The sequence below is a fragment of the Balaenoptera ricei genome, chromosome 16, assembly GCF_028023285.1.
Source record: "Balaenoptera ricei isolate mBalRic1 chromosome 16, mBalRic1.hap2, whole genome shotgun sequence".
In the NCBI taxonomy this organism is placed as follows: domain Eukaryota; kingdom Metazoa; phylum Chordata; class Mammalia; order Artiodactyla; family Balaenopteridae; genus Balaenoptera; species Balaenoptera ricei.
In genome coordinates this window covers 85302871-85321558 of record NC_082654.1, presented here as the reverse complement: position 1 = coordinate 85321558, position 18688 = coordinate 85302871, and the positions used below count along the sequence as shown (strand labels likewise).

General features: G+C 51.7%; 1 protein-coding gene across 1 annotated transcript in view; it reads right to left on the bottom strand.

Moving 5' to 3' along the window:
* Positions 1–966: 966 nt before the first annotated feature.
* The window catches only part of LOC132350454 (myosin-8-like), a 135982-nt gene continuing 118260 nt past the window's right edge, over positions 967–18688 (bottom strand). Inside the window, exons 2-10 of the mRNA XM_059899638.1 lie at positions 7596–7630; positions 6729–6853; positions 5643–5951; positions 5359–5562; positions 3628–3753; positions 3145–3318; positions 2856–2960; positions 2200–2295; positions 967–1194 (exon numbers count right to left, since the gene is read on the bottom strand). Coding sequence (XP_059755621.1) covers positions 1045–1194; positions 2200–2295; positions 2856–2960; positions 3145–3318; positions 3628–3753; positions 5359–5562; positions 5643–5951; positions 6729–6853; positions 7596–7630 — 1324 coding nt within the window. The 3' untranslated portion in view covers positions 967–1044. The remainder of the gene's footprint in view (positions 1195–2199; positions 2296–2855; positions 2961–3144; positions 3319–3627; positions 3754–5358; positions 5563–5642; positions 5952–6728; positions 6854–7595; positions 7631–18688) is intronic.

Sequence of the window (18688 nt, the reverse complement as noted above, 5' to 3'; positions counted from 1 at the left end):
TTCCTCTCTTATGCCGTGACTATCTTGCTCATTCTCCTCTAGCCCTGCTGGCCTCCTTCCTGTCCCTGGGCCATGCCAAACTGCCCCTGCCTCAGGGCCTTTGCATTTTCTTTTGTTCCCTCTGCCTGGAATACTCTTGCTTCCTTCAGGTCTCAGCTCAAATGTGTTTTTCTTAGAGAGGCCTTGCTTGACTCCTCTCTACATAGTACTAACTGCCTCCCTCTTACTTTTTTTATTTCTCATGAGCACTTACCTGACACATTACGCAGCTTCTTATTTTTTTTGTAGATCTTTTTACAAAAATTTTATGTTGGAGTGTAGTTGATTAACAATGATGTGTTAGTTACAGGTGTACAGCCGAGTGATTCACTTATACCCATACAAGTATCCATTCTTTTTCAAATTCTTTTCCCGTTTAGGTTATTACAGAATACTGAGCCGAGTTCCCTGTGCTATACACTAGGTTCTTGTTGATTATCTATTTTAACTATAGTAGACACAGCTTCTTATTTGTTGACTGCCTTTCTTTCCTTGCAGAATATAAGTTCCCAGAGGGAGGGAACTATGCTTTGTTCACTGCTATTCCCATAGTACTGAGAGCAGGGCCCGGCGCATAGTAGATGCTCAGTAACCACCTGCGGAGTGGGTGCATGAGTGTGTCCTGTCTGAAGGCGTAACCTCAGTGAGTGGTTTCCTTAGTCATTTGTAACAGTCTAGAGAGACTTAATAAAATTACGTCCAGTAAAAGGTAATTGTGTGTGTGTGTGGTGGAGCTGGAGATGGGAAAGGGGATGCGGGGTGGTGAGGGAGGTACAGATATTGAATGTTCCACAAAGCCATATATAATGTTAGAATAATAATAGCTAGGTGAGAACTGTGTTTGAGAATAAGTAATTTTGGAAGTAAATGAGTCTGGTTCAGTTTATCAGTTCACTGTAGTTTTTATTTATTCAACATGAGGAGAAAAACATCACAAAGCAAGTGACCCAAAATAGCACATTTTGTGCATTTCTTCAGCCCCTTGGCAGCATCAGGCAGATGTGTTCACTCTGCACTGACTTGTGTGTGAATCTCCCGGCTCTTCACCCGCAGCTTGTTGACCTGGGACTCGGCAATGTCAGCCCGTTCCTCGGCCTCCTCCAGCTCGTGCTGGAGCTTGCGGAATTTGGCAAGATTAGCATTGGATTGTTCCTCCTAAGAATAAAGTTGTGAGAGTTAGACTTTGTGGTTCTCATTGCACTTGTCACAAACAGGATTATTTCCTCAACTCAGATATTTCCTTCTTACGGTTTGTTTGTCATATCTGATTTCAAATCCAGACAGAACTTGTAACTTCAGTTACATTTTTTACTCTAAAGAATGAAAGAAGAAATAGTTTTGAAATGGAAGAGACGAGCTCATTATGTCAAACCCATGTATACGTGAAGTCTATTTACGATGTATGGACTGAGTGGAAAGGAGGAAGAGACCCATGTGCGCTCGCTCACAGAGGTTAGACAGTAAATGTAAGGTCAAATTCTGACTTTGGGAAAATCCCAGTTGAAGTGTTTTTGCCATATATTTTGACTCTGGTATACAGAGACGCTGCGGGTGGGGGGATGGGGATAGGAAGAAAGTATGCCCTTTGTTGGTTGCACTTACTACCATTCGTGCCTCTCCCTTTCGTGTTCCCTTTTCTTACCTCTTACCCACTACACTGTGTCTGGAAGAGTGGGGAACAACCAGGAAAAGTGAAGCTGGAGAATCTTCCAACACATCCTAATTTGCTACAGCGAATGTGCAGGGATAAGTCCCTGCTGATGACAGTGGTAGTGAGGGAAGGAGTCAGCTGGGGTAAAAGATTTCTGTTTGGCTTTTGGGAACAATTGATTTTGTGCATTTCTAGAGGGAGAGGAATATTTATCATGGTGTTAGATTTTCTGCTGGATATTCTTTGCAGCTATCAAGTAAGGTGGGTTATTTGGAATTTTCTTTTTTTCCCCCAACCCCTACAAATTGCTTAATAATAAAAATATCTCGTCTTGAGGTCTTATTCTATAATTAGGATTTGGGGGTAAATTCATATTTATATCATCTCTCTTAAAATAAGAATGACATATTCTTACTTGGTCTCTTTCTTTCTCATTAACACATTCTCTTAATATACTTTCTACCCCCAAAGACGTTTTCTTCTTCCCTCAAGGGCTTAAAGATACTTACAGCCTCCTCAGCTTGTCTCTTGTATGATTTCACCTTTGCCTGTAATTTATCTACCAGGTCTTGCAGCCTGAGAACATTCTTGCGGTCTTCCTCAGTCTGGAAGTTTGAAAAAAATGGTCTGCATTGAATCCAACAAAATAAACCCACTACAGGTGGTGAAGTAAATCACTTTGATATGATGGCAGGTGGGCCTGGGGTAAATGTGGTCAACTCTGAGGCTTCCTTCATAGTATTAACAGTAGCCACTCTTGTTAAATGTCCACTGTGCGCAGGCACTATATTGGAGAGTTATACATGTCTCTAATCCTTACCTCCCTACTCTGGTGAGTAGATGTTTTTATTCTATTTTACAGGTGATGAATTAAGGTTGAGAGTGTTAGGTAACCTATCCGAGTTTAAAAAGTAAGAGGCCAAACTAGGACTAATACCAGTTTATCTGTCTTTGAAACCTGTATTCTTTCCTCACTTACACGATTTTCTAAAGGCCTTCCTGATTTTCCTAGCTTAGGAAAGGGTCTGTGATAGGTGATTGTGTCATTTGCCCCTTATGTATATCGAGTTAACATGTAGCTATTTGTGAGTACCACATAGTCACCAGGTTTTCAATTTCCCTTTGTGCAGGAAGTCTGGATATTTTAGAAAGCTCTTCCCCTTACCTGGTAGGTGAGTTCCTTTACTCTTCTCTCGTGTTTCCGCAAACCTTTAACAGCCTCAGTATTACGTTTCTGCTCACTTTCAACCTCTCCTTCAAGCTCACGTACCTACAATCAAGAAAGATACTTATATAGTCAGTCTTGGGGGATATTAATTAACTCAGGACCTACTGACGATATTGGGTGGCTGTCCTCAGCCACAGGATAAGGATGGGAGTCAATATACAAGAAGAGAGAAGGATCGGGGAGTGCCGTTTTCACTTTCCGGATTCAGAGAGATTGAGAGACCCACCCTGGCCTCCAGCTTCTGGATGTGCTTCTTGCCACCCTTCAGGGCCAGCTGCTCAGCCTCGTCCAGGCGGTGCTGCAGGTCCTTCACCGTCTGCTCCAGGTTCTTCTTCATCCGCTCCAGGTGGGCGCTGGTGTCCTGCTCCTTCTCTGTCAGCTCCTCGGCCATCATGGCCGCCTGGTTAAGTTCACAAGAGGCATCAGTGGGCCACTCACCCCTCCTATGCGGGCACACGGAGGGTGCTGTGAGGCTGGTACTAGGCACGCTGATGCTTTCCTCCTTGCCGCAGCCACCGCTGATGCTGCATGGTTCCCCTCCCACTTTGCCTCTGCTGAGGCTCCGTCTCCTTCCGTCTCTCCGGGAAGCCACCACTGACTGAATGCAGGGGTGAGGAGAGGAAACCTACTTGCAGGTCCCAAAGGGGCGGCGTAGAAGCCCCTTTCTTATCTCCAGACAGCATCTCTGATAAGAAAGAATGGAGCGCACATCCGTGACATCCTTCTTGGCCTTCTCCTCTGCATTTTTGGACTCCTGGATAGACTTCTCCACCTCTGCCTGGCACTGGGCTATGTCAGCTTCCAGTTTTTTCTTGGTATTTATCAGGCACGTGTTCTACAAGAAAAATTAGATAAGAGGTTCGGGCTACATTTGGACACTTACAACGATTGGAAGGGAGAGGGTTGGGTGGGGAAAGAAGTCAAGCTCGAGAACGTTCCGTTTCTTATTTTTCACACAGGTGAAAAAAAAAAAGACTTTCCTTTTTGATAGACAGATATCCCAAAACAGGCCCGAGAATTGTACATAAAAGAATTGAGTAAATGATAAATGTGGACATTCAAATATTTGAGGAAGGATAAATTATTTAGTTAAAGGTGCTGGAACAAGGAAATGGTTGACATAACTATGTGAAATGAAAAATAATTCTCATGATCAAAACATTGTACAGAGTTGTTAGGATGATGACAAACGAGGAAACATTTGCAATGTGCATTACTGAAAAAATAGTTCCTTCCTTAATATGTAAAAAAGACAAATCATTAAGAAAAAAGGGCAAAAGTACAAATAGCTAAGACACACCAGAAGAAATACAAATAGCCAACAAATACGACAAAATGTTCCACCTCATTAGTAATCAAAGAAATAAGAATTTTTAAAATGAGGCATTTTCAACCATAAAATCGGTGAAGATTAAAAAAAATAATAGCTAAGCACTCTCACTTATTTTCCCCATGGGAGTAAAAATTGGGACAACTTTGTTAAAGACCAATTTACAACATATCATAAATGTCTTTGCTGTTTTGACCATGAATATATACTTCCAGGAATTTACTTACTTTTAGGAATATTAAGGAAATAGTAATCATGGATATATGTGAAAATTTAGTTATGAAGAAGTTAGTCATACAATCTTCTAATCATAAACATTTTTATTGGGAACAGTCTAAAAATATCCAACCGTAGAAGACTGATTAAATAAATGTGCCATAATACACAACTACAATGGACTGCTTTTCTGCCATTAAAAAACTGTATCATAGAAAACTATTTTAAAATATAGAAATATGTTCACAAGACGTTGTTAAATGAAAAAAAGTTGCAAAAGGATTGATCACGTTTACAAAAAATATCATATTTATGTATAGACACAAGAGCCTAGAATAGGAGATCCCAAAATGCTAACAATATGGTTGGTATTCTTCTAGTTTTTTGGCTAATTCAAAAAATAGTTTTTAAAGCAAGGAATTTTGGGGGAATTCCCTGGCAGTCCAGTGATTAGGGCTTTGTGTTTCCACCGCGCGGGGCGCGGGTTCAATCTCTGGTTGGGGAACTAAGATCCCGTATGCCATGTGGTGTGGTCCAAAAAAATAAGAAATGAAACAAGGAATTCTTGAACTTTCCTGAAAGTAATTATTTCAAAAGACAATCCTAATTTTCTAAGCTTGCAGCTTAAATGTTACTGCCTCTGTGAAGCCTTTTCCAGCCCTTTTATGCAATAATTTGTCATGCCTTGCTCTGATTTCCCCATGATCTTTTATCTTCAGATAAAAGAAAGCTCAGCAATCTGTCCATCTAGAGACCAAGTTATTCCAAGAACTAGGCCTAATGAAAGTTTGTCTTGACCGCTAGCCTGGAAGGAGTGGTGGGAACTCCTCTCCATCAAGCCTGGGTCCTGCCTGCCTCCAGGGTGGACCCAGAGTGGAGTGAGGACGGACACACGTGGGAGTGAAGGAGCTGCACGCGGTCGCTGGCCTCCAGCAGCTCGTGCTCCGCCAGCTTGCGGGTGCGCTCCGTCCGCGCCAGGGCCACCTTCCTCTCCTCCGGCTCCTCCAGCAAGAGGCCATTCCTGCGCTCCACGAGGGCCAGCTGCTCCTTGTGGTACTCGCTGCTCCTCAGGGTGTCATCCAGATGCAGCTGGGAGTCGTTCACGAGAAACCAGTGGTGAGACCGGAGCCCAGGGCAGGCTGAGGTCCCGCCAGGTCCTCCAGGGGCCGTGCACTCACCTTGAGCTGGCTCTGGACTGAGCACAGGTGTTTCTGGGTCTCTGCCACCTGGCGGTTGGAGTGGCCCAGCTGAATCTCCATCTCACTAAGGTCTCTCTCCATCTTCTTCTTCAGCCTCAGAGCAACATTCCGGCTCCAGATCTCAGCATCCAGCACGCTTTGCATGGCCTTTGCTGCCCGCTGGCTGTTTCTTTTCAGCTGCTCGATTTCTTCTTCCTTCTCAGTGATCTTGCGGTCAAGCTCAGATTTCAGCTGGTTCAACTCTAGCTGGACACGCAAAATCTTGCCCTCTTCATGCTTCAAGGAACCCTGATAAAAGTAAAGGAGTGATTGGGATTGCCGAGGGCAGCCACCTTCTTGAATGAGGTTTTTCATCCCCATTAGGATAAAAAGGGTATTATTAGGCTCATTTTACAAATAAATAGAACAGTACTCAAAAAGGTCAAACAGTTTGCTCCCAAATTGTTACTAGTAATGAAACTAGAATTGAAGCTTTGTTGTTAACAATTTTATGTCTTGAGAAGGACAGAGCATCGTTTTCAATTAATAAAAATTTTGATTACTGTGTCTTTTTAAATAGTGACCATAAGTCAGGAGCCAACCTCTGCTCAAAAAAGACAGAGAAAGACAGAGGAATTGCTCTCCTGTTATCCTGCATAGTGCAAATTTCCCTAGACCCTCTTAAGCATCCGCCCCTCACTGGCCACAGCTGGTGATTGCATCAGGATCCTGCACTCTTTGGACCACACAGAATTCCCAGCAGCCAAAGATGACCTTGTATAACTCTCTGTTAAAACTAAGGGATTCTGAGCTGGCTCTCAGGATGTTTGGTGATTGAGTTCTTGCTTTCTGAGAGGAAGACGTTGAGGACATAATGAACAAGTTTATTTATTCAATAGGAGAAATACGATGGACTAGAGAACACTCATGAGGCGAGGCAGCAGAGAGCAGCTGGTCCCCCCCAGGGTGGGGGTGGGGCTGGATTCTTCCCATTGGAGCCCCAGTGCCTCCTGCAGGAAGGGCCCCTGGGGGTGGTCTAGTCCCCTTCCTCAGCGCCCCGCCCTCCTTCACATCTCAGACACGTGCCTCCACCTCTTCCAGGGCAGCCTGGAGGTCTGACTTTTCTTGCTGCACTCGCTTCCTGGTCTTCTCCAATTCCTGAAGATTCTTGCTCATTTCTGCAATCTGCATGGTTAAGTCGGAAATCTCTTCTGCAAAGCACAGGCTTGATTTAGGCTGTTTTCACAGGCTCTGTCTGATAGCACCGGCATTTGCCAGGGAATTTGGGGATTGGTGATTCATTCATGACCTTCATATAGGAGAGGACAAAGACAGGGAAACCTTTCGGGGGAGGTGTCGACAAGACACAGGTGTGTGGCCTCACCTGAAGATGCAGAGGGAGGAACAACAGAACACCTGTATGACCCTGAACCTTCACACGGTACACAAAAGGGTCACAGAGAGGACCGGGGGAGACTACTGTGGAGAAAACACATAGAATCATGGTCTCAGAAATAGAAGGGGCTTTAGAGGGCATTGGGTCTGGTCTAGTTTTGTAGGACAGCGGTCTGAGATCCTAAGGGATCTAGTGACAGGATCAAGGACACAAAGCCATGTAGAGACAGAATCCATGGAAGATATATTCTGTAGAAGAGCACGGAGCTTAGCAGCCCAGCGAAGCCTCTGTTCTCGAGAACAAGGCTTGGCTGTGACTATGCCTTACATGGGGGAAGTTTGGGTCCCAGGGTAAAGAGAATAGATGTGAGGATTTTGTGGGGAATCGGGAAGGAGGAGGTTGTGGCCAAATGGGGGAGTGGTGGCCAGAAGAGAAGGGGGGCTGTCACACACCTGTGATAGGGAGAGAGCTGGGGGCTGTCACACCCCTGTGACGGGAAGACAGCTGGGGGCTGTGACATACCTGTGATGGGGAGACAGTTGGGGGCAGTCACATACCTGTGACGTAGAGACGACTGGGGGCTGTCACATACCTGTGATAGGGAGAGAGTTGGGGGCTGTCAGGCACCTGTGGTGCAGAGACAGCTGGGGGCTGTCACATACCTGTGATTGGGAGACAGCTGGGGGCTGTGACTCACCGGTGATGGGGAGAGAGGTGGGGGCTGTGACTCACCTGTGATGGGGAGAGACGTGGGGGCTGTGACTCACCTGTGATGGGGAGAGAGATGGGGACTGCCACCTACCTGTGATGGGGAGAGAGCTGAGGGCTGTCACGCACCTGTGATGTGGAGACAGCTTGGGGTTGTCACATACCAGTGATGGGTAGAGAGCTGAGGGCTGTCACCCAAATGAGAAGGGGAGAGGGCTGGGGGCTGTCACACACCTGTGATATGGAGACAGCTGGGGACGGTCACACACCTGTGATGTGGAGACAGCTGGGGGCTGTCACATAGCTGTGATGGGGAGAAAGTTGGGGGCTGTCAGGGACCTGTGACGCAGAGACAGATGGGGCCTGTCACATACCTTTGATGGGGAGACAGCTGGGGGCTGTCACATACCTATGATGGGGAGAGAGTTGGGGGCTGTCAGGCACCTGTGATACGGAGAGAGCTGGGGGCTGTCACATACCTGTGATGCGGAGACAGCTGGGGGCTGTCACTCACCTGTGATGGGGAGAGAGCTGGGGGCTGTCACACAGCTGTGATGGGTAGAGACCTGGGGACTGTCAAACACCTATGATGGGGAGAGAGCTGGGGGCTGTCACATACCTGTGATGCGGAGAGAGCTGGTGGCTGTTTCATACCTGTGATGTGGAGACAGCTGGGGCTGTAACATACCTGTGATGGGGAGAGAGTTGGGGGCTGTCAGGCACCTGTGATGCGGAGACAGCTGGCGGCTGTCACATACCTATGATGGGGAGAGTGCTGGGGGCTGTCACTCCCCTGTCATGGGGAGAGACCTGGAGGATATCACACACCTGTGATGGGGAGAGAGCAGGGGGCTGTCACTCACCTGTAATGGGGAGAGACCTGGGGGCTGTCACACAGCTGTGATGGGGAAAGAGATGGGGACTGTCAAACACCTGTGATAGGGAGAGACCTGGGGGCTGTCACATACCTGTGATGCGGAGACAGCTGGTGTCTTTCAGATACCTGTGAAGTGGAGACAGTTGGGGGCTGACACATACCTGTGATGGGGAGAAAGTTGGGGGCTCTCAGGCACCTGTGACGAGGAGAGAGCTGGGGGCTGTCACATACCTGTGATGGGGAGAAAGCAGGGGGCTGTCACTCACTTGTGATAGGGAGAGACCTGGGGGCAGTCGCACACCTGTGATGGGAGAGAGCTGGGGGCTGTCACTCACCTGTGCTGGGGAGAGAGCAGGGGGCTGTCACACACCTCTGATGGTGAGAGAGGTGGGGACTGTCAAACACCTGTGATGGGAAGAGAGCTAGTGGTTGCCACATACCTGTGATGTGGAGACAATGGGGGCTGTCACATACCTGTGATGGGGAGAGAGTTGGGGGCTGTTAGGCTCCTGTGATGCGGAGACAGCTGGGGGCTGTCAGATACCTGTGATGGGGAGAGACCTGGTTGTTGTCACTCACCTGTGATGTGGAGAGAGCAGGGGGCTGTCACACACCTGTGATGGGGAGAGAGATGGGGACTGTCACATACCTGAGTCCCTGAGACAGTTGGGGGTTGTCACATACCTGTGATGGGGAGAGAGCTGGAGGCTGCCACTCACCTGTGATGGGGAGGGAGCTGGGGGCTGTCACTCACCTGTAATGGGGAGAGAGAGGGGGGCTCTCACTCACCAGGGATGGGGAGAGAGCTGGGTGCTGTCACCCACCTGTGAATGGAAGAGAGCTGGGCGTTGTCACGCACCTGTGATATGGAGACAACTGGGGAAGGTCACACACCTGTGATGGGGAGAGAGCTTGGGGTTGTCACATAACAGTTATGTGGAGAGAGCTGGGGGCTGTCACCTATAATGGCGAGACAGCTGGGGGATGTCATATACCTGTGATGTGGAGACAGCTGGGGCCTGTCATATACCTGTGATGGGGGGAGAGTTGGGGGCTGTCACGCACCTGTGAGGCGGAGACAGCTGGGGGCTGTCACAAACCTGTGATGGGGAGAGCGCTGGGGGTTCTTACTCACCTGTAATGGGAAGAGAGATGGGGGCTGTCAATCACCTGTGATGGGGAGAGAGCTGGGGGCTGTCACTCACCTGTGATGGGGAGAGAGATGGGGGCTGTCACATACCTGTGATGGGGAGAGAGCTGGGGACGGTCACACACCTGTGATGGGGAGAGAGTTGGGGCCTGTCAGTCAACTGTGATGTGGTGACAGCTGGGGGCTGTCAAATACTTCTGATGGGGAGAGAGCTTGGGGGCTTTCACTCACCTGTGATGGGGAGAGTGCTGGGTGTGGTCACACAAAAGTGATGTGGAGAGATATTGGGGCTGTCACTTACTTGTGATGGGGAGAGAGATGGGGGCTGTCAATCATCTGTGATGGGGAGAGAGCTGGGGGCTGTCACATACATGTGATTGAGAAGGGAGCTGGGGGCTGTCACTCACCTGTGATGTGGAGAGAGCTGGGGGCTGTCACATACCTGTGATGTGGAGACAGGTGGGGGGTGTCACATACCCGTGAAGGGGAGAGAGTTGAGGGCTGTCAGGCACCTGTGTTGTGGAAAAAGCTGGGGGCTGTCACATACCTGTGATGGGGAGAGAGCTGGGGGCTGTCACACAGCTGTGAAGGGGAGATGGATGGGGACTGTCAAACACCTGTGATGGAGAGTGAGCTGGGGCTCACACATATTTGTGATGCGGTGACAAGTCGTGGCTGTCACATTCCTGTGATGTGGAGATACTGGGGTCTGTCACATACCTGTGATGGGGAGAGAGTTGGGGGCTGTCAGGCACCTGTGATGCGGAGACAGCTGGGGGCTGTCACATACCTGTGATGGGGAGAAGGTTGGGGCTGTCGGGCATCTATGATGTGGAGACACCTGGGGGCTGTCACATACCTGTGATGGGGAGAGAGCTGGGGGCTTAAAATCACCTGTGATGGGGAGAGACCTGTGGGCTGTTACTCACCTGTAATGGGGAGAGGGCTGGGGGCTGTCACACACCTGTGATGGGGAAGGTAATGGGGATTGTCAAACACCTGTGATGGGGAGAGAAATGGGGGCTGTCACATACCTGTGATGTGGAGACAGGTGGGGGCTGTCACATACCTGTTATGGGGAGAAAGCTAGGGGTTGTCACATACCTGTGATGGGGAGAGAGTTGGGGGCGGTCAGGCTCCTGTGATGCTTAGACAGCTGGGGGCTGTCAGATACCTGTGATGGGTAGAGAGCTGGGGGCTGTCACTCACCTGTAATGGGGAGAGAGATGGGGGCTGTCTCTCACCTGTGAAGGGGAAAGAGTTGGGCGTTGTCACGCACCTGTGATATGGAGACAGCTGGGGACGGCACACACCTGTGATGGGGAGAGACCATGAGCTTGTCATATACATGTGATGTGGAGACAGCTGGGGTCTATCACATACCTATAATGGGGAGACAGTTGGGGGCTGTCACATACTTGTGATGGGGAGAGAGTTGGGGGCTGTCACTCACCTGTGAGGCGGAGACAGCTGTGGGTTGTCACATATCTATCATGGGGAGAGAGCTGGGGGCTGTCACTCACCTGTGATGGGGAGAGAGATGGGGACTGTCAAACACCTATGATATGGAGAGAGCTGGGTGCTGTCACATACCTGTGATGGGGAGAGAGTTGGGGGCTGTCACTCACCTGTGAGGCGGAGACAGCTGTGGGTTGTCACATATCTATCATGGGGAGAGAGCTGGGGGCTGTCACACAAAAGTGATGTGGAGAGAGCTTGGGGCTATCACTCACCTGTGATATGGAGACAGCTGGGGATGGTCACACACCTGTGACGAGGAGAGAGCTTGGCGTTGTCACATACCTGTGATGGGGAGAGAGCTGGGGGCTGTCACTCACCTGTGATGGGGAGAGAGCTGGGGGCTAACACACACCTGTGATGGGGAGAGAGTTGGGGGCTGCAGACACCTGTGATGGGGAGAGAGCTTGGGGCTGTCACTTACTGTGATGGGGAAAGAGATGGGGACTGTCAAACTCTTCTGATTGGGAGAGAGCGGGGGCCTGTCTCCTACCTATGATGCTGAGACAGCTGGGGGCTGTCACATACCTGTGATGTGCAGAGAGATGGGGGCTGTCACATACCTGTGATGGGGAGAGAGCTGGGACTGTCATGCAACTGTGATATGCAGAAGGCTGGGGACGGTCCCACACCTGTGATGGGGAGAGTGTTGGGGGCTGTCAGGCACCTGTGGTGCAGAGAGAGCTGGGGGCTGTCAAATACCTGTGATGGGGAGACAGCTGGGGGCTGTGACTCACCGGTGATGGGGAGAGAGGTGGGGGCTGTGACTCACCTGTGATGGGGAGAGAGATGGGGGTTGCCACCTACCTGTGATGGGGAGAGAGCTGGAGGCTGCCACTCACATGTGATGGGGAGAGAGCTGGGGGCTGTCACTCACCTGTAATGGGGAGAGAGAGGGGGGCTCTCACTCACCTGGGATGGGGAGAGAGCTGGGTGCTGTCACCCACCTGTGAAGGGAAGAGAGGTGGGCGTTGTCACGCACCTGTGATATGGAGAGAGCTGGGAAAGGTCACACACCTGTGATGGGGAGAGAGCTTGGGGTTGTCACATACCTGTGATGGGGAGAGAGCTGGGGGCTATTACTCACCTGTCATGGGAGGAGAGATAGGAGCTGTCTATCACCTGTGATAGGGAGGGAGCTGGGGGCTGTCACATACCTGTGATGGGGAGAGAGTTGGGGGCTGTCAGGCACCTGTGATGAGGAGACAGCTGGCGGCTGTCACATACCTATGATGGGGACAGCGCTGGGGGTTGTTACTCACCTCTAATTGGATGAGAGCTGGGGACTGTCACTCACCTGTGATGGGGAGAGAGATAGGGGCTGTCAGATACCTGAGATGGGGAGAGAGATGGGGCTGTCACATACCTGTGTCGCTGAGAGAGCTGGGGGTTGTCACATACCTGTGATGGGGAGAGAGCTGGAGGCTGCCACTCACCTGTGATGGGGAGAAAGATGGGGTCTCTAACTCACCTGGGATGGGGAGAGAGATGGGGACTGTCACATACCTGTGTCGCTGAGACAGCTGGGGGTTGTCACATACCTGTGATGGGGAGAGAGCTGGAGACTGCCACTCACCTGTGATGGGGAGAAAGATGGGGGCTCTTACTCACCTGGGATGGGGAGAGAGCTGGGTGCTGTCACCCACCTGTGAAGGGAAGAGAGCTGGGCGTTGTCACGCACCTGTGATATGGAGACAGCTGGGAAAGGTCACACACCTGTGATGGGGAGAGAGCTTGGGGTTGTCACATACCTGTTATGTGGAGACAGCTGGGGGCTGTCACCTATAATGGGGAGACAGCTGGGTGCTGTCATATACCTTTGATGTGCAGACAGCTGGAGCCTGTCATATACCTGGGATGGGGAGAGAGCTGGGTGCTGTCACCCACCTGTGAAGGGAAGAGAGCTGGGCGTTGTCACGCACCTGTGATATGGAGACAGCTGGGAAAGGTCACACACCTGTGATGGGGAGAGAGCTTGGGGTTGTCACATACCTGTTATGTGGAGACAGCTGGGGGCTGTCACCTATAATGGGAAGACAGCTGGGTGCTGTCATATACCTGTGATGTGGAGACAGCTAGAGCCTGTCATATACCTGTGGTGGGGAGAGAGTTGGGGGCTGTCACGCACCTCTGAGGTGGAGAGAGCTGGGGGCTGTCACATACCTGTGATGGGGAGAGCGCTGGGGGTTGTTACTCACCTGTAATGGGATGAGAGATGGGGCTGTCAATCACCTGTGACGGGGAGAGAGCTGGGGACTGTCACTCACCTGTGATGGGGAGAGAGATGGGGGCTGTCAGATACCTGAGATGGGGAGAGACATGGGGACTGTCACATACCTGTGTCGCTGAGACAGCTGGGGGTTGTCACATACCTGTAATGTGGAGACAGCTGGGGCCTATCATATACCTGTGATGGGAAGAGAGATGGGGGCTCTCACTCACCTGGGATGGGGAGAGAGCTGGGTGCTGTCACCCACCTGTGAAGGGGAGAGACTTGGGCTTTTTCACGCACCTGTTATATGGAGACAGCTGGGGACGGCACACACCTGTGATGGGGGGAGACCTTGGGATTGTCACATACATGTGATGGGGAGACAGCTAGGGTCTATTACCTACCTATAATGGGGAGGCAGTTGGGGGCTGTCACATACCTGTGATGGGGAGAGAGTTGGGGGCTGTCACGCACCTGTGACGTGGAGAGAGATGGGCACTGTCAAACACCTATGATATGGAGAGAGCTGGGGGCTGTCACATACCTGTGATGGGGAGAGAGCTCGGGGCTATTACTCACCTGTGATGGGAGGAGAGATAGGGGCTGTCTATCACCTGTGATGGGGAGGGAGCTGGGGGCTGTCACATACCTGTGATGGGGAGAGAGTTGGGGGCTGTCAGGCACCTGTGATGCGGAGACAGCTGGCGGCTGTCACATACCTATGATGGGGAGAGCGCTGGGGGCTGTCACTCCCCTGTCATGGGGAGAGACCTGGGGGCTGTCACACACCTGTGATGGGGAGAGAGCTGGGGGCTGTCACTCACCTGTAACGGGGAGAGAGCTGGGGGCTGTCACACACCTGTGATGGGGAAAGAGATGGGGAATGTCAACCACCTGTGATGGGGAGACACCTGGGGGCTGTCCCATACCTGTGATGCGGAGACAGCTGCTGTATTTCAGATACCTGTGATGTGGAGACAGTTGGGGGCTGACACATACCTGTGATGGGGAGAAAGGTGGGGCCTGTCAGGCACCTGTGACGAGGAGACAGCTGGGGGCTGTCAGATACCTGAAATGGGGAGAGAGATGGGGACTGTCACATACCTGTTTCGCTGAGACAGCTGGGGGCTGTCACATACCTATGAATGGGAGAGAGCTGGGGGCTGTCACTCCCCTGTCATGGGGAGAGACCTGGGGCTGTCACACACCTGTGATGGGGAGAGAGCTGGGGGCTGTCACTCACCTGTAATGGGCAGAGAGCTGGGGGCTGTCACACACCTGTGAAGGGAAGAGAGCTGGTCGTTGTCACGCACCTGTGATATGGAGACAGCTGGGAAAGGTCACACTCCTGTGATGGGGAGAGAGCTTGGGGTTGTCACATACCTGTTATGTGGAGACAGCTGGGGGCTGTCACCTATAATGGGGAGACAGCTGAGTGCTGTCATATACCTGTGATGTGGAGACAGCTGGAGCCTGTCATATACCTGGGATGGGGAGAGAGCTGGGTGCTGTCACCCACCTGTGAAGGGAAGAGAGCTGGGCGTTGTCACGCACCTGTGATATGGAGACAGCTGGGAAAGGTCACACACCTGTGATGGGGAGAGAGCTTGGGGTTGTCACATACCTGTTATGTGGAGACAGCTGGGGGCTGTCACCTATAATGGGGAGACAGCTGGCTGCTGTCATATACCTGTGATGTGGAGACAGCTGGAGCCTGTCATATACCTGTGATGGGGAGAGAGTTGGGGGCTGTCACGCACCTCTGTGGTGGAGCCAGCTGGGGGCTGTCACATACCTGTGATGGGGAGAGCGCTGGGGGTTGTTACTAACCTGTAATGGGATGAGAGATGGGGCTGTCAATTACCTGTGATGGGTAGAGAGCTGTGGACTGTCACTCACCTGTAATGGGGAGAGAGATGGGGGTTGTCAGATACCTGAGATGGGGAGAGGGATGGGGACTGTCACATACATGTTTCGCTGAGAGAGCTGGGGTTTGTCACATACCTGTGATGGGGATAGAGCTGGAGGTTGCCACTCACCTGTGATGGGGAGAAAGATGGGGTCTCTAACTCACCTGGGATGGGGAGAGAGATGGGGACTGTCACATACCTGTGTCGCTGAGACAGCTGGGGGTTGTCACATACCTGTGATGGGGAGAGAGCTGGAGACTGCCACTCACCTGTGATGGGGAGAAAGATGGGGGCTCTCACTCACCTGGGATGGGGAGAGAGCTGGGTGCTGTCACCCACCTGTGAAGGGAAGAGAGCTGGGCGTTGTCACGCACCTGTGATATGGAGACAGCTGGGAAAGGTCATACACCTGTGATGGGGAGAGAGCTTGGGGTTGTCACATACCTGTTATATGGAGACAGCTGGGGACTGTCACCTATAATGGGGAGACAGCTGGCTGCTGTCATATACCTGTGATGTGGAGACAGCTGGAGCCTGTCATATACCTGTGATGGGGAGAGAGTTGGGGGCTGTCACGCACCTCTGTGGTGGAGCCAGCTGGGGGCTGTCACATACCTGTGATGGGGAGAGCGCTGGGGGTTGTTACTAACCTGTAATGGGATGAGAGATGGGGCTGTCAATTACCTGTGATGGGTAGAGAGCTGTGGACTGTCACTCACCTGTGATGGGGAGAGAGATGGGGGCTGTCAGATACCTGAGATGGGGAGAGGGATGGGGACTGTCACATACATGTTTCGCTGAGAGAGCTGGGGTTTGTCACATACCTGTGATGGGGATAGAGCTGGAGGTTGCCACTCACCTGTGATGGGGAGAAAGATGGGGTCTCTAACTCACCTGGGATGGGGAGAGAGATGGGGACTGTCACATACCTGTGTCGCTGAGACAGCTGGGGGTTGTCACATACCTGTGATGGGGAGAGAGCTGGAGACTGCCACTCACCTGTGATGGGGAGAAAGATGGGGGCTCTCACTCACCTGGGATGGGGAGAGAGCTGGGTGCTGTCACCCACCTGTGAAGGGAAGAGAGCTGGGCGTTGTCACGCACCTGTGATATGGAGACAGCTGGGAAAGGTCATACACCTGTGATGGGGAGAGAGCTTGGGGTTGTCACATACCTGTTATATGGAGACAGCTGGGGACTGTCACCTATAATGGGGAGACAGCTGGCTGCTGTCATATACCTGTGATGTGGAGACAGCTGGAGCCTGTCATATACCTGTGATGGGGAGAGAGTTGGGGGCTGTCACGCACCTCTGTGGTGGAGCCAGCTGGGGGCTGTCACATACCTGTGATGGGGAGAGCGCTGGGGGTTGTTACTAACCTGTAATGGGATGAGAGATGGGGCTGTCAATTACCTGTGATGGGTAGAGAGCTGTGGACTGTCACTCACCTGTGATGGGGAGAGAGATGGGGGCTGTCAGATACCTGAGATGGGGAGAGGGATGGGGACTGTCACATACATGTTTCGCTGAGAGAGCTGGGGTTTGTCACATACCTGTGATGGGGATAGAGCTGGAGGTTGCCACTCACCTGTGATGGGGAGAAAGATGGGGTCTCTAACTCACCTGGGATGGGGAGAGAGATGGGGACTGTCACATACCTGTGTCGCTGAGACAGCTGGGGGTTGTCACATACCTGTGATGGGGAGAGAGCTGGAGACTGCCACTCACCTGTGATGGGGAGAAAGATGGGGGCTCTCACTCACCTGGGATGGGGAGAGAGCTGGGTGCTGTCACCCACCTGTGAAGGGAAGAGAGCTGGGCGTTGTCACGCACCTGTGATATGGAGACAGCTGGGAAAGGTCATACACCTGTGATGGGGAGAGAGCTTGGGGTTGTCACATACCTGTTATATGGAGACAGCTGGGGACTGTCACCTATAATGGGGAGACAGCTGGCTGCTGTCATATACCTGTGATGTGGAGACAGCTGGAGCCTGTCATATACCTGTGATGGGGAGAGAGTTGGGGGCTGTCACGCACCTCTGTGGTGGAGCCAGCTGGGGGCTGTCACATACCTGTGATGGGGAGAGCGCTGGGGGTTGTTACTAACCTGTAATGGGATGAGAGATGGGGCTGTCAATTACCTGTGATGGGTAGAGAGCTGTGGACTGTCACTCACCTGTGATGGGGAGAGAGATGGGGGCTGTCAGATACCTGAGATGGGGAGAGGGATGGGGACTGTCACATACATGTTTCGCTGAGAGAGCTGGGGTTTGTCACATACCTGTGATGGGGATAGAGCTGGAGGTTGCCACTCACCTGTGATGGGGAGAAAGATGGGGTCTCTAACTCACCTGGGATGGGGAGAGAGATGGGGACTGTCACATACCTGTGTCGCTGAGACAGCTGGGGGTTGTCACATACCTGTGATGGGGAGAGAGCTGGAGACTGCCACTCACCTGTGATGGGGAGAAAGATGGGGGCTCTCACTCACCTGGGATGGGGAGAGAGCTGGGTGCTGTCACCCACCTGTGAAGGGAAGAGAGCTGGGCGTTGTCACGCACCTGTGATATGGAGACAGCTGGGAAAGGTCATACACCTGTGATGGGGAGAGAGCTTGGGGTTGTCACATACCTGTTATATGGAGACAGCTGGGGACTGTCACCTATAATGGGGAGACAGCTGGCTGCTGTCATATACCTGTGATGTGGAGACAGCTGGAGCCTGTCATATACCTGTGATGGGGAGAGAGTTGGGGGCTGTCACGCACCTCTGTGGTGGAGCCAGCTGGGGGCTGTCACATACCTGTGATGGGGAGAGCGCTGGGGGTTGTTACTAACCTGTAATGGGATGAGAGATGGGGCTGTCAATTACCTGTGATGGGTAGAGAGCTGTGGACTGTCACTCACCTGTGATGGGGAGAGAGATGGGGGCTGTCAGATACCTGAGATGGGGAGAGGGATGGGGACTGTCACATACATGTTTCGCTGAGAGAGCTGGGGTTTGTCACATACCTGTGATGGGGATAGAGCTGGAGGTTGCCACTCACCTGTGATGGGGAGAAAGATGGGGTCTCTAACTCACCTGGGATGGGGAGAGAGATGGGGACTGTCACATACCTGTGTCGCTGAGACAGCTGGGGGTTGTCACATACCTGTGATGGGGAGAGAGCTGGGGACTGCCACTCACCTGTGATGGGGAGAAAGATGGGGGCTCTCACTCACCTGGGATGGGGAGAGAGCTGGGTGCTGTCACCCACCTGTGAAGGGAAGAGA